Genomic DNA, 13,768 nt, shown 5'->3' with positions numbered 1-13,768 from the left:
GGGCAAACTTACCAGATAAGCGGCTTCAATAAGAATTCCTTGTTTTAATATACTGGCTATTGTTTTATTTTTGTAGTTTTTAAAATGAAGCATGAATAGAATATATACCCCTGAACTATAACATAACCTAAAAGCACATTTTATTTACCTTTAGACTAGCCAAATTACAAATGGCGTGTACTCTTGCGTGTACTTGCACGGTATTCAGCATGTTTCAGTCGTGTCTAATTTTTACACGTTTAAATGATCAATTGGTATGCAACGACGGTCACAGACGTGCAGGTATGTGCTCTAACTGTATGGGCATCTATACCATAGCAATTAGCACATGAGTGTACACTGCTCACCGCATATCATGCATATTTACACGGGAGATATGTGGAAGTCTGTATCACCCTCTAATGGCCGTCACATCCAAACGCAGTCTGTGCTGCACCACATCTAGTGAAATAGGATTTTATTCTAATCAGACCTTCGTTACGGTCGCCGTCCTGGGAGACCGGCTTCCGACTGAAAGCCGTGACCCGTGTTGGGGTATCACGGCCAAAGCGAGGACCTATGTATGGATTTGGGTCGCAGATTACAGTTACATACTGTTTGGGGTGCTAGGTGGTGGCCAAAATCTATTCTGTCCAAGTTTCCAGGTCATGGATAATAAAATAACACCTGTCTTAGGGTATGCCAGTGTTATGGTCTGTCCAGGGTCCTGACGGTGGTCCGCAAACAAACTGTGTGCACGCTCTTCAAAGGGCTGATTTTGGGCAACGTTTTTTAGGCTTCAAAGAGATTGAAATTCAGATTTGCAGGCCTGAGTAGACAATACACGCTTCTATCTGTCTATCTTTTCTTTATGCACCTTTATTATTGCTATTATCTTTTATTTGTACAACGCCAGCGATTTACGCAGCAGTTATTACAATACATATATTCAAGGGGTCTGACAAGATTGATAGACTAAGCCAAACCGATGAATTGGGTGGAGAGAGCCCGGCCCGCAAGTTTACAATCTTGAGGGAAAGATGTAGTTTGTGTTTCATAGTTGAGCCTCCCATAAAGAGGATGATATGTACACTGATTATACTTATATAAACACAGGCCTATCCTGCCCCAAAGAGCTTACAATCAACATCATGTACACAAAATTATGACTTCGTTGAATTATATAAATTGTTCTTATTGAGGAGGATTTCACATCACAGTCTCCTATATTTCTCAAATATTTGTTTTTAAATGTTCATGTTGGCATCAACATCGTCATTTATTTTGCTTGCTGCTTCCCATACTTAAGATGGCAGAACGGTTAGCTCATAGCTCATTATTTCCGGTGTGTGCTGTCAGTATCCGAGTTCCAAACACCCTGCAGCCTCGATCAGCGATATGATAAGGGAGCCGACCACATGGGTTTCAAACGGTGTTTGTCTCCAGGAAAATGGCCGCCTCCTACTTTGTGGACAGAGTTCGGTATCTGGTGTTTAGAACTCAGCCCCGCTAACATGTAAACACGGAAGTAGAGAGACAATAACAGAGTTAGGTTGGAGTGAAGCGGTGACGGCTCGGCGGGGGGCGCTGCTTAGAAGTAGTCACCGTTATCTTATGTCTTTCTTGGCAGCTGGGCACTCGGCCGGTGGGAGCCATGACACAACAACGGGGCGTGAACGGGCTGAGGTTCAACCAGGACCAGAGTGAGTGAAGATACCGCTACTAAAGGCCCTGCCGTGACATTACTACCACTCCTATCATGCTCAGCAACCTAGGGGGGGTTACAGCCCACTGCTGCAGTTCATAAGACGGCAATTATATCATTTATCATTGTCTTACATATATATAGCGCCAACAATTCCCGCAGCGCTCATTACAGTCCCTACATTGTAAGCGTCTGGCAAAACTAGATCTGACAGACTGATGACCCGATGCGTTGGCAGCCGTTCCGCCGGTCGCTATTTGGCACCCGCAGCCTGTGATTATGCTAAATTTACACACAAAATGGCATGAATTATTTTTGATTTAATATACCCTGTGCCTGCGGGTTCCAGTTGATGATGATGTTGTTACAGATATAATGATTCTGATTTCTTTGCTATAGGTTGCTTCTGCTGTGCTATGGAGACGGGGGTGAGGATCTTCAACATTGAACCCCTTATGGAAAAAGGACACCTCGGTAAGGAATCCTGGTGAGCGAGGGATTTTGGGGTCTCCGTGTAACGCTTCACACGCTGCCGTTTGTCTCGTAGATGTGGAGCAGGTGGGCAGCGTCGGCCAGGCGGAGATGCTGCACCGGTGTAATCTGTTGGCACTGGTGGGTGGCGGAAGTAACCCCAAATTCTCCGACATCTCAGGTACTGAAAGGGACGCTCAGGCCACCGTATGTATTGTAATGCGCGTGATAATTAACATCAATCGCCCGATGGATACATCAAAAATCCAAACTCCCAAAGATTATAATGGCTTCATTGATTGTGTTTCAGCATTTAATTAAATGGCAACACAGCAGGGAGCCCCCCCCCTGAATCTACACTGCCTGCCGCGTTTAATGTCATTTATTAATGATACTGTATTATACTGTATTAATGGGCCTGTTTTGTTCAGTGCTCGTTTGGGATGATTCCCGAGAAGGGAAGGATAAACTTGTCCTGGAATTTACGTTCACTAAACCCGTGCTAAGCGTTCGCCTGAGATCCGACAAGTGAGTCTGAAACTTCCTAACGTTTGAACTCTTTCTATTCCTTTACATCAATATCCTTCCGCTAGGGACTGCTTCTTAAATTCACAATTATACAGATCAAAAGAAACATGGAATTTTAACGATAAGAGTCGTCTAATGCATGTTTAAATTCCCTGGCTGTATTAGCCACTACCACCTATATAGGTAACCACGGGACACAATCCTATATATGGAGTAGTTACCATAGATACCCATGATATATTTCTGTCATTCCCTTGAAAACAAATGTTTATACATTATAATCGGGCTCTGTCGGGGGAGTAATAAGATAACTCCAGTGCTCTCCTTATTAAATGACTTCATGCCCGTACCTCCGTGTGATATAAAATCTAACCTCGTGTAATCCTGCAGGATCATCATTGTGCTGAGGAATCGGATTTACGTTTACTCGTTCCCCGATAACCCAACCAAACTCTTTGAGTTTGACACACGAGACAACCCCAAAGGTACAATATTCCTGATGCTGTGAAATTATTATTATTTAACTATCTTGCTATATCTTTATGATCTAAATAACAACACATAATAAAACTCAGATTGTATATTACTGAAATATATTCCAAGCAGACAGTCTTTGGATCCCAAGCGTCTTCCTTAGGCCATCTATATCAGGGGTGTCCCACCTGTGGCCCTCCAGCTGCTGCAGGACTACATCTCCCATAATGCGCTTTCAGCTCAATGGCTGGCAGAGGAGTATGGGAGATGTAGTCTTGCAGCAGCTTGAGGGCCACAGTTTGGACACCCTTGATCTATATGGTAGGACCGGCCTTAGTGCCTATGGACCACTTTATGGGAGCCGGAAAGCTCTGCTGCTGTTTGCATTCAGTGCCTGATTATGTGAACATCCTTAGGTTTGTGTGATCTCTGCCCCAGTATGGAGAAGCAGTTACTGGTTTTCCCGGGACATAAGTGCGGCAGCCTGCAGCTTGTGGTGAGTTCAAAGGACCGTATATACTCGTGAAACTTATATGATTTGACAACCGTTTAAATATCTGCTCTCCACGCTCAAGGATCTGTGTAACGCGAAGCCAGGCAGCTCATCTGCTCCGTTCACAATAAACGCCCATCAGAGCGAGCTGGGATGTCTGGCCGTCAACCAGCAGGGCACGCTGGCGGCATCGGCTTCTCGCAAGGGGACACTAATCCGACTTTTCGACACCCAGACACGCGAGCAATTGGTGGAATTACGGCGGGGAACAGACCCTGCTACTCTATACTGGTAAGTGTGATACGTAGACATTACCGCGGCGGCGATGAAGTGCGTTATACGGTCTGATTTATTAACGTTGTACTTTTTCGTTCAGTATCAGTTTCAGCCACGATAACTCCTTCCTGTGCAGTTCCAGCGACAAAGGCACCGTGCACATCTTTGCACTTAAGGACACTAAATTGAACCGCCGTTCAGCGTACGTAAAAGAAATGTTTTAAATAAAGTCTACTTTGTAAACCTATAGAACGGTTCCTACAGATTTAGCAATCCATATATGCGTATCAGGAATCCATATTTATCACATGAATTATTGTATTCAATTGTGACCCCCGTCTGCAGAGTATAGCGTAACCCTACATCTCTATTTCTTTTTAGCTTGGCAAGAGTTGGGAAGGTCGGCCCCATGATCGGCCAGTATGTGGACTCACAGTGGAGTTTAGCGAGTTTCACGGTGCCCGCAGAATCCGCTTGTATCTGCGCATTTGGTAAAAACACCTCCAAAAATGTCAACTCAGTCATAGGTAAGACATGCAAAGATATAAAGCCTCCAATAATTCAAAGCTGCTCTCTCAAACACCTTTTACTAACATGTAACGTTCTGCCTCAGCAGTCAGTGGGCGTTTATGGATTATGAAGGGTCAGCCTGGCCCATTTCAAAAGATAAACCCACTGGAGCTCTTTGGAAGCTCTTCAGCCCCCCGAGAGTCTCGAGTGGCTACAGAACTAAATGAGACGGACTCGATGTCCTAGAGAGTAGTTATGGAATAGTTACTGCTAAGAGCAACCCTGAGTATCCACAAGACTTCTGATTTCTGCATCTTTCCTCCTCAGCGGTCTGTGTGGATGGAACATTTCACAAATACGTCTTCACCCCAGAGGGGAATTGTAACCGTGAAGCCTTTGATGTATACCTGGACATTTGTGACGATGACATCTTTTGACAAGCTTCGAGATAACCGTGAGCGGGCGCTGCCTGTTTCCGGAGGACAACCATCCAACTGTGTGCCGGAGAGTGGAATTGCTGCTTGGAATAGTGATAAAGCGGCTTCAAGTATTCTGCATTGTGCGTTTTACTGTAAATATATGTAATTTAATAATAGCGTGTATATAATGTACTCGTCCTGAACATCTTTGATTATTAAAGAAGTTCTAATGTGAGTTCACTTGTTCCTTCATGAGGTGTACCTTTTGCAACTAAATGTCCCTTGGCAGTGGGTGGGCAAAAGGGCAGCATTAGAGAAAACATGATTTAGGGGTTACCAAAGACTCACGGGTACCGGCGTCTGCTTCCTAGCGCTATCGGTCAGACAGGTTTTGGTGGTTATTGCGTGTAGATGGGTAGTGTGTATTTCAGAAACAATCTTGGTTGACAGATGTTTTGTACCATTACCAGTGGCAACTGGTATACAATGGGTGGAAAATTCCAGATCTACAAACACTCCAACACCTGCACTATTATTTGAAATTAATGTATAAAAGCTTTCCAAAGTACATTATTTTGGATTGCTTTATAGCGATGGGAACAGCTGGTTCGATTCAAAATAGACATGTAATAAAAATACACATCGCAGTCCAAAAAGTGTTAATAAATGCATTTATGATCTCACTGTCCCTGGTTTTGAGAACTGATTCGGTGACAGAATGTCTCCTCTTACTGGGGAAACATAGAAAATCCCACCTTCTGCGCGGTGGTAATATATTCACTGTGAGGTGGGCCTCGGCACTAAGGATGTTAATAAGCCTCTTGCTTCAACGGGTCACTTAATGTCTCTCCTCAATCACTTGTGACTTTCAGGATTCACTAAAGAGTGACGAGACTATGAAGAGCCACACAGGTGAGGAGGGGACATTATCAATGACCTCAAAGAACTCAGATTTTGCTTTTGTAGAAAGCAAAATAATAATAAAAATATACTCTAAGACGGTGCATCATTCTGAAATCTGCAAGACCAAGAGGGAAATCAAATTCACACAGAAATCCAAACACAAAATGAATAAACAAATGTATTCATATTTCTCACGGTCTCTGCACCTTATTGAACTGAAACTCTTCTAGATGATTATATCAAACACATTACAGCCACGTATGTGACTATGGATGAAACAGACACAAAAAATATTGCTCAAGTTTTAACAGGGTAGGTATATATATATATATATAATGTCCTTTTTCCTGATCATCAAACTGCAGCCAATAGAAATTCATCAATTAACAGGTAACCTCCCTCCCCAAATAACAGTACAAGGGCCAGATGATAATCAGGAGTCGGCTACCGGAGGACCAAATCTCTCCATGGTCTGCAGCACAAGCGAAAGGTGTTCCAGGAAGGAGCTGACCGACACGCGCAGGATACGAGCTTCATCCGCTTTCCAGCGTCTGCAACGAACATACGAGTAAATGAAAAAACATCTCATAAACATAAAACAAACACATCTTAGAACTTATTAGTACATCAGGTATTAGACTATATGATATGACAGAACCTACGCACGTCCCTGATTAAACTGTTAATATTAAAGCGGTATGATATATAAAAATATAACAATAAAGGTAATGATCATATAGAAGCAATCGCATCCTATATACACGACTGTCACTTAAGCTATTTATTGGATGGATACGCTGATCTGGAGGTATGGAGAGACGTACACTAGCAAGCTGTCATCCGCCACGCTCAGGGTTTTGCTCACACCCCCTCTCCGTGGCTCCGCATCGGGGCATAAGGTGTCGTGGGCTATCTGAGCCTCTCTGGGGCACGGGAACGGCACACGAAGCTCGCTATATATATTATGTTAAGGAAGTGGAACCTTATGTTACGGTGATTCACAGAAATATAGACATACATATTATTTATAGTAGGGACATCTATCAAGGCTGGGTTCTGTAGGGTTTTGATGCAGCCTGACAGTATACATTTGCCATAAGTAATGAATGAATATATATATACACATACATAATACCCATACATACACTAGGCACAGTGTATACACATGCCTAGACACTGCAGGAAGTTGCACACCCCTTGGGACCAAACCTTTTCACTTTTACACATGCGGTCAGTGTATAAACATTAAACAGAATCAACCATGTGAGAGGCTGAAAGGATCGCAGAATAAGTTACAGGACGGTAATATTTCCATGTTTGTCCAATTATTAAACTGCAAAACCTCCAGAGAACACGAAAGATAAAGAGATCGAGGGCTCGCTAATTATCACACGAAAAGGATACAACTGGAGTGCTGGTTCCGCCATTGCAACGAAGGGCAGCAGCGCCCTCACACAGAGGAAATATAACCACAGAGGAAATGTAAATACAGACCGGCACCCGGACGCTCTGTCCGCCTGGGGCGCCATCTAGTGTTATGAATGACGCCTGGCGGACTCGAGCTACAGCGATCTGATCAAAAGCTAAAAGGCCAACGACAGTGAAACAATGTATTCATATTCCAGGGCCTGGACTGGGGGATTGTTTTTCAATAAATAACTTTATTTTACTTCGCTCCTGTTCATTACAATAAACACAAGTCTTGACACCAGTGTCCTGTACAGATATTTTTCCATTCATATCCCCAAGTGTCCCTCTTTAAGATGGACAGTCCCTCTTTCTCTCCTGATGTCGCTCTCTTGTAGAGGCTCATGAAGCTGGGTTGCTGAGTGTCGCAGTTTCAGTCATATACATTTAAAATGTGTTCAGAAATAAATTACTGTAGGTTACAAAGTCTCGTAAAAGTCGTGTTAAAGCCCAGCACCCAGTCACATCTCTAACACTCTCCCTAAAACAAAAATCCCCCCAAATAAACCTTTGAACAAGTAGGGCTGTAATGATATATCAGTTACAATGTATCAAGAACACCCTTAACGGAGGAACACTGAATGTGGCGATAAAGACAAGGGGTGACTACAAGTGTCTCAGCCCTTTATATGTAATATTCAAGGTCTACAAAGATCGAATAGGAAATATATGTTTTAGAAAATGTCTACTTTAATAACTTAAAATGATCCTAAATAACCTCAAATGACCCTCAACATGTTCAGGAAAAAAAGTTCTCTCACTCCCCCTCTGCTGTAGTTAGAGCCTAAAGAAGGGAATGCATGGTACAGTCCGTTGCCATGGACACCTGGATGTTAGGGAAACTGACCCTGGGATAAGCAGGTTGGTGATGTCTGTCCCTCTCCATAAATATTTATACATTGAGATTTAGCTATATTTATCATCTATCTATCTATCAATCTATCTCTCTATCTGTCTATACCATCTATCTATACTATGTAATCTATACTATCTATCTATCTATCTATCTATCTATCTATCTATCTATCTATCTATCTATCTATCTATCTATACTATGTAATATATACTATCTATACTATCTATCTATCTATCTATCTATCTATCTATCTATCTATCTATCTATCTATCTATCTATCTATCTATCTATCTATCTATCTATCTATCCTATGTAATATATACTATCTATACTATCTATGTATCTATCTATCTATCTATCTATCTATCTATCTATCTATCTATCTATCTATCTATCTATCTATCTATCTATCTATCTATCTATCTATCTATCTATCTATCTATCTATCTATCACATTGGGCCCCAGAAGAACAAATATTTTTTTTGTTTAAATGTTTTGTAGAATGATGGCTGATATGATTTGCATCTGAAACAAAGACACTCTGTCCTGTACATACTGCTGACTCTCTACTGATTGTGTCCGCACGTTCCCACCACAGACATGTATAAGCTGGACTTACCCCTCGATCCAAAAGAAGTTTCTGCAATCGAGCGGAGGAGGAATCAAGAGAAGCAGAGGCAAAGTCGTATCTTCAATGCTAAATTCCGGACCATCGGGGTACGTCTGCACTGCCCGCCACCCTCCATTCTTATTTCATCTGCATGCTGTCAGGGAGGTGACTGTCTGTGTCTTCAGTTCAGGTTGACCTTCCCACGTTGGAAAGACAAGTCGAAGAGAAAAGAATAGGAGAGAGGACTGAAAAAGCTCGGGATGAGGCGTTTGGTAAATAAAACTTTCTTTAAGAGGAAATAGTTATCAAGAAAGACTTTTCTACTTTTATATAAGCCTATAGTGCTCATCAACCATCCATGCTGGACATGTTTTCCAGCTCTCCCTTATCAGTTCGGAGTGATAGATAGATAGATAGATAGATAGATAGATAGATAGATAGATAGATAGATAGATAGATAGATAGTCCTCACCCATGTTCCTCACCCATGTTTAAACATATCTTGTTTGTGTCCCATGTGTGTTTCTGGTCTGGGCAGATGCAGACAGGGAGCAATATGATAAAATTGCCCTGTTGTTGGAACAAAAAGAGAAAGAGGAAATCCGGAAGCTGGAGCAAACTCTACAGGAGTTCAGAAAGCAGCGCCAACAGCCTGAGAGCCGCAGGGAGTTTGACATCTATGACCCAGAAGCCCTGAAGAAGGATCGACCAGCCCGTATCAGCGATGATGACCCCAGATGCGGACCAGCCAGCCTACAGAAATTCGCCGGAGAAGATCTGAGTGACAAGGAACGGCAGAAGATGCAAGCGGAGTTGACGAAGAAATGGTTGACCGAGCAGAAGGAGGAGAGACAGACGTCCGAACTGCAAAACAAGTATGCAGGTCAGTTTCGCTGGGCCACCATGTTGAATATGGCAGCAGTAATATCCTACTTCACTGCTTCCATAACTGGAAACTATTTCAATAATCATAATGAGGCCCAAAAATACACATTTATTAATAATTAATACACATTAGAGGTCTTCTTGACAGGCTGTGGACAATCTCTTGCTGCTCCTACTTACTGAAGTTTGGAGATTGTCACAGAGCAGAGTAGATACCTTCACGCCTGAGACAGAGGAGCTGCTCACGTTGGTCAAAACGTGGAGTTTTTGGAAAACGCTTGTGAGTAAAATTCCCCAGGGCTATATTTCTCAAAAAAAATGTCCATTCTGTCCAGATCTATTGTATGGAAAGAAGAGCGTGGAGTTGGACGAAAGGGCCCAGCATTTAAGCATGATGGAAGAAGAATGCAAGAAAGCCATAGACATGGCCATCACAAACTTCAACCAAGCCCTGGTATGTTATGAATCGATCATGCATGGTTAGGAGATCTCGCAGTTATGGCTAATATTCCACATTTTGTCCCTCTTTATTCTACAGACACTGGAAGCGTCAGAACGCAGGAAACTTCAGAATCAACAAGAACAAGAAAATAATTTTAAAGAGATCTATAATCATATGACTGGAGATATTCTGACGGAGAACCCTGCTGTAGCAGTCAGCGCCTTTGGTCCTCATCGTGTGATTCCAGATCGGTGGAAGGGAATGACCGCTGAACAGTTCAAAGCCATCTGCGAAAAGCAGGAGCAGCAAAGGCTGGAAAAAAAGGTACTTCTGTAACGGAGGTCACGTCCGGGGAGCGCAGACCAAATGATATATGGTGGACTATGCAAAAAAACCCAACATTTGGCACTTGAAGATTGGCAGAACATATCCTGTCTCTCAAAATCTTGGTTATTCACCAAACATATGAATTATTGGCTGTATTACTGTAGTGGAACTTGGTGCAAAGACTGTTTTGCATCCCGGTATTTCCATTGAAATTGTAGCCATGGCACTTCTTGCCCTACAAGATTTCAGGGAGCCATGAAGGTTCTAATATTAATAACCAGCAGCAGATATTGGTGTGTTTTCAGACAAGGTGAATAAAATGACCTCAGTAGAACGTACATTACATTAAATTTATTTATATAGCACCAGCAGATTCCGTAGCGGTGTTACAACAGAGCAGGTGAAATATTTTAAATTCACGCACAATACAAAAGGAGAAGATGGCCTTGCTCTGTGAGCTTACAATCTAGTCGGATTTCAACATACCCTACGACCGCCGCTTAAACGCCATATAACCCCCTATATAACATTAAGGATACTCACTATCACAGCATCCCTGTGTATATGCACTAAACATCTTAGAATCATGCATTAAACGTCGGATAAGACTGTTTAGTGTCTGATCTCTTAGATTTCCATCAATAAACAAAATTTAAATATATATTGTGGGTAGAACGGGAAATCAAACTCCTTACTTTACCTTGCTCCAGAGGTTGGCGGAGGAAGGCAGGCAGCGGGACGCAGAGTGGGATAAGCAGAGATTGCTGGTGGCCCAAGCGGGAATGACCCTGGAGCAGCGGGAACAAGAACTCAACAGGGAGCTGAGGAAGAGGATGGATTCGTATAACCAGCAGCTAAGCAGGGAGCAGCAGGCACAGTGAGTATTACCAAGAACCCGCCATCTACATACTGGAAAACAGAGCCGTGGTGATGGGAGGGCCGACACGGAGAGCAGAGTCACTGCTTTTATTCTGCTTAATGCCTGTAATGGCAGCTTTTACTGTCCATCCGAAAGACAATTCGGAGAATTAGAAGGATCCTGCCTCTAAGGTTGCTGAATATCATTTATTACCAGTTTATTATAAATACCACATGCAACGGGGCTGCCAACCAATCCTATGCCAAGCAGTCCTTTAAATCTTATGGAGAAAAAATATGGCCTTATCACCGTAGCAACCAATGCATTGGTCCAATCAGCAGCAACGTTTCATCGGTTGCTATAGTGATAAAAAAAAAGTGCATTCTTTTAAATGAAATTATTCCTTGATCATCAGATGACTAGGTGAGCTCCACTAAAATGTTTCGCTTATGGTAGCTGCTGGGTCTTTCCACCGCAGCCATCCTGAGGTTTGTTGAGTATGAGCGGCAAGACCCTCCAAGCTCATTGACCCTGATTACTGGCTCACGTGGCCAGTTTTCTGCCCCAAACTCAGCCTGCATTATAAGTATGACGTTGACCTTCACAGAGGATAAAACGAGTATCTTAATCATTCTCCTTATTTTCTGTCTCTCCAGTTTGCAATATTTAGAAAAGGAAGTCTATACCAACCGCCCGACCGCGCATTACTACACTCAGTTCAACGCGACCAGCCGCTGAGACGTCTGTGTATTCCTTTACTGTGGGCACAACTATGGCCGTGGGACCCCGTTTCTGTGCAAAACAAATAAAATGACTTAAACTGAGCCTAAGCCGATTTACTTTGGGGGAACGGGGTACATGATGCATGAGTGGGGTAAGAAAAACTCCCTACCCCTTTGTTATATTGTTTATTTTATGGTGGTTGCTGATCCCCCAAAATTCCCAAGTTTTGCCATGATTTCAAATAAAGACAGGACAGGATCGGGAAAGTTGGCACTGGTCAGCTAACCTGCTCGCTTCTGATATCTTCTAACAAAGTGGAGGGTCCAGAGGGCCGTCCCCTGTATCAAAAGCCCTGCTGGACCTCCCCTTCCTGCGACCACATCCTTGTCCCCACTACCCTCCTAAAAAATGCCAGGCTGCCATCCTCAGTGCAACCCAGTCATGCCACCCCTCTGTTGATACTTGGCCTAAGGGGGTAAAAAGGATCTTCTATTGGCAAATATGGAATGATATAAAGCTACATCTGGAGCAGCATATTTGCTCGTATTCCTCTAATTTCTCACAGTATGGGATACCCGGGAAACACTGATATGGGGTAAGATGTGTGACTCTTAACCTTACTTCCCGCTTGACGGGTTTGTCAGCTTCTGACTTCGGGGAAATGCAGTTTCTTTTAAGCGGGAGAACACAGTGTTTATTATATAGGTATTTTATTAAGAAAATAAGGATATTTCTTTAAAAAAAAAAGTTCTATACTACTGCCCGGTTAAGAAAATCGAAAGCATTTGAAGCTTTTAATATTTGTATTTTTTTGTTGTTGTTATCTAAACAATTACCACCTGAACAATGTTTCAAAATATTACATTATGTAAGTAAATGTTACCTTTTCCATTATAATTAATCTATTAATTTTGTTAGTTAATATCCTACAAATAAAGGGGTTTTTGGTTAGTGTAAGTCACAAGACCTGTTTCAATTCTCAACAAAAATGGACAACGCTAAATAAAGAAATAAGAAACAATAATATAAAGTAAAAAATACAAACACTGAACTAGGAAAAATATATGCCATTTATTGATTAACTAAACAAATTAAATATAAGAAAATAATAAAAAAAAAAAACAAGCAACATATATATGTTATGTATATTCAAGTAATGTGGTAGAAAAACACTCGCATAAGTATATATATATATATATATATATATATATACCATATATGCCACAAAGGAATCTAAGGTGTAAAAAGTAAATATGTACATAAAAAAAATCAAGAGAATAGGATTAGAGAATAAATAAAAATGTACGTAGCTTCATACAAACACACAATAGTGCACCCGGCCGGGAAAACACAAAAGACCGAGGCGCTGCTTTTATTTTTATTTTACATATCAGTATATGTTTTTTTACGCTGGACACTTAACTTAAGGGTATGCTACTTTCTTCACTGTTTTTGAATTTATATTATGAATTTATACATGTTTTAGAATCTTTCTTGGGAGTACAGGAAAAAAGGAGAGGGGATATTTTAATATTGTTACTGGAATATTACTGTGACACAGTGGTAGCCTCTGTCAGACCATTCCCTAGAAACTGAAAAAAAAGCTTCCTAAAATGCTTTTGTGTTTGTTTTATATGATAAAATCTTCCCCAGTAAAGTACCTTAATAACAAAAATTTCACAAAAATAACCCTTTAACCTCAGAGCTACAAAGTTGACAGAGTCCCCTCGGTCTCGCTTGCAGAAAGAGCTGCGTTCTCCATGGAGATTTGACCTTGAAGGAAAAGTCCAGATCTGAAACACGGAGTCTACTTTACAACGAGTCACATGAATACGTGTAT

At 41.8% G+C, this 13,768-nt stretch overlaps 3 protein-coding genes across 4 annotated transcripts; 2 read left to right on the top strand and 1 right to left on the bottom strand.

Annotated features, from left to right (window-relative positions):
- The first annotated feature begins 1,518 nt into the window (after window positions 1-1,518).
- WDR45 (WD repeat domain 45) lies at window positions 1,519-5,090 on the top strand. Its single transcript, XM_053472762.1, has 10 exons — window positions 1,519-1,682; window positions 2,084-2,158; window positions 2,232-2,336; window positions 2,587-2,683; window positions 3,074-3,168; window positions 3,574-3,653; window positions 3,733-3,941; window positions 4,027-4,128; window positions 4,308-4,453; window positions 4,764-5,090. Exons 1-10 carry the CDS (start codon window positions 1,634-1,636, stop codon window positions 4,871-4,873), a joined length of 1,068 nt encoding a protein of 355 aa, XP_053328737.1. The 5' UTR covers window positions 1,519-1,633; the 3' UTR covers window positions 4,874-5,090.
- A 993-nt stretch (window positions 5,091-6,083) lies between these two features.
- On the bottom strand, window positions 6,084-7,209 carry LAGE3 (L antigen family member 3). Its single transcript, XM_053473630.1, has 3 exons — window positions 7,163-7,209; window positions 6,583-6,711; window positions 6,084-6,309 (listed from the first exon to the last, which is right to left on the bottom strand). Exons 1-3 carry the CDS (start codon window positions 7,183-7,185, stop codon window positions 6,192-6,194), a joined length of 270 nt encoding a protein of 89 aa, XP_053329605.1. The 5' UTR covers window positions 7,186-7,209; the 3' UTR covers window positions 6,084-6,191.
- An 818-nt stretch (window positions 7,210-8,027) lies between these two features.
- Window positions 8,028-12,029, top strand: RIBC1 (RIB43A domain with coiled-coils 1). 2 transcript variants are annotated; one of them, XM_053472960.1, is made up of 8 exons: window positions 8,028-8,086; window positions 8,681-8,799; window positions 8,883-8,964; window positions 9,231-9,575; window positions 9,913-10,031; window positions 10,116-10,343; window positions 11,057-11,223; window positions 11,862-12,029. In XM_053472960.1, the coding sequence occupies exons 2-8, from the start codon at window positions 8,683-8,685 to the stop codon at window positions 11,941-11,943; spliced, it is 1,140 nt and encodes a 379-aa protein (XP_053328935.1). In that variant the 5' UTR covers window positions 8,028-8,086; window positions 8,681-8,682; the 3' UTR covers window positions 11,944-12,029. The 2 variants fall into 2 exon arrangements, with proteins under 2 accessions (XP_053328935.1, XP_053328936.1); XM_053472961.1 differs by having other exon boundaries at window positions 8,045-8,086; window positions 8,584-8,799.
- The last annotated feature ends 1,739 nt before the right edge of the window (window positions 12,030-13,768 follow it).

Source organism: Spea bombifrons, chromosome 8, assembly GCF_027358695.1.
Source record: "Spea bombifrons isolate aSpeBom1 chromosome 8, aSpeBom1.2.pri, whole genome shotgun sequence".
Classification (NCBI taxonomy): domain Eukaryota; kingdom Metazoa; phylum Chordata; class Amphibia; order Anura; family Pelobatidae; genus Spea; species Spea bombifrons.
This window is presented reverse-complemented; position numbering and strand designations above follow the sequence as displayed.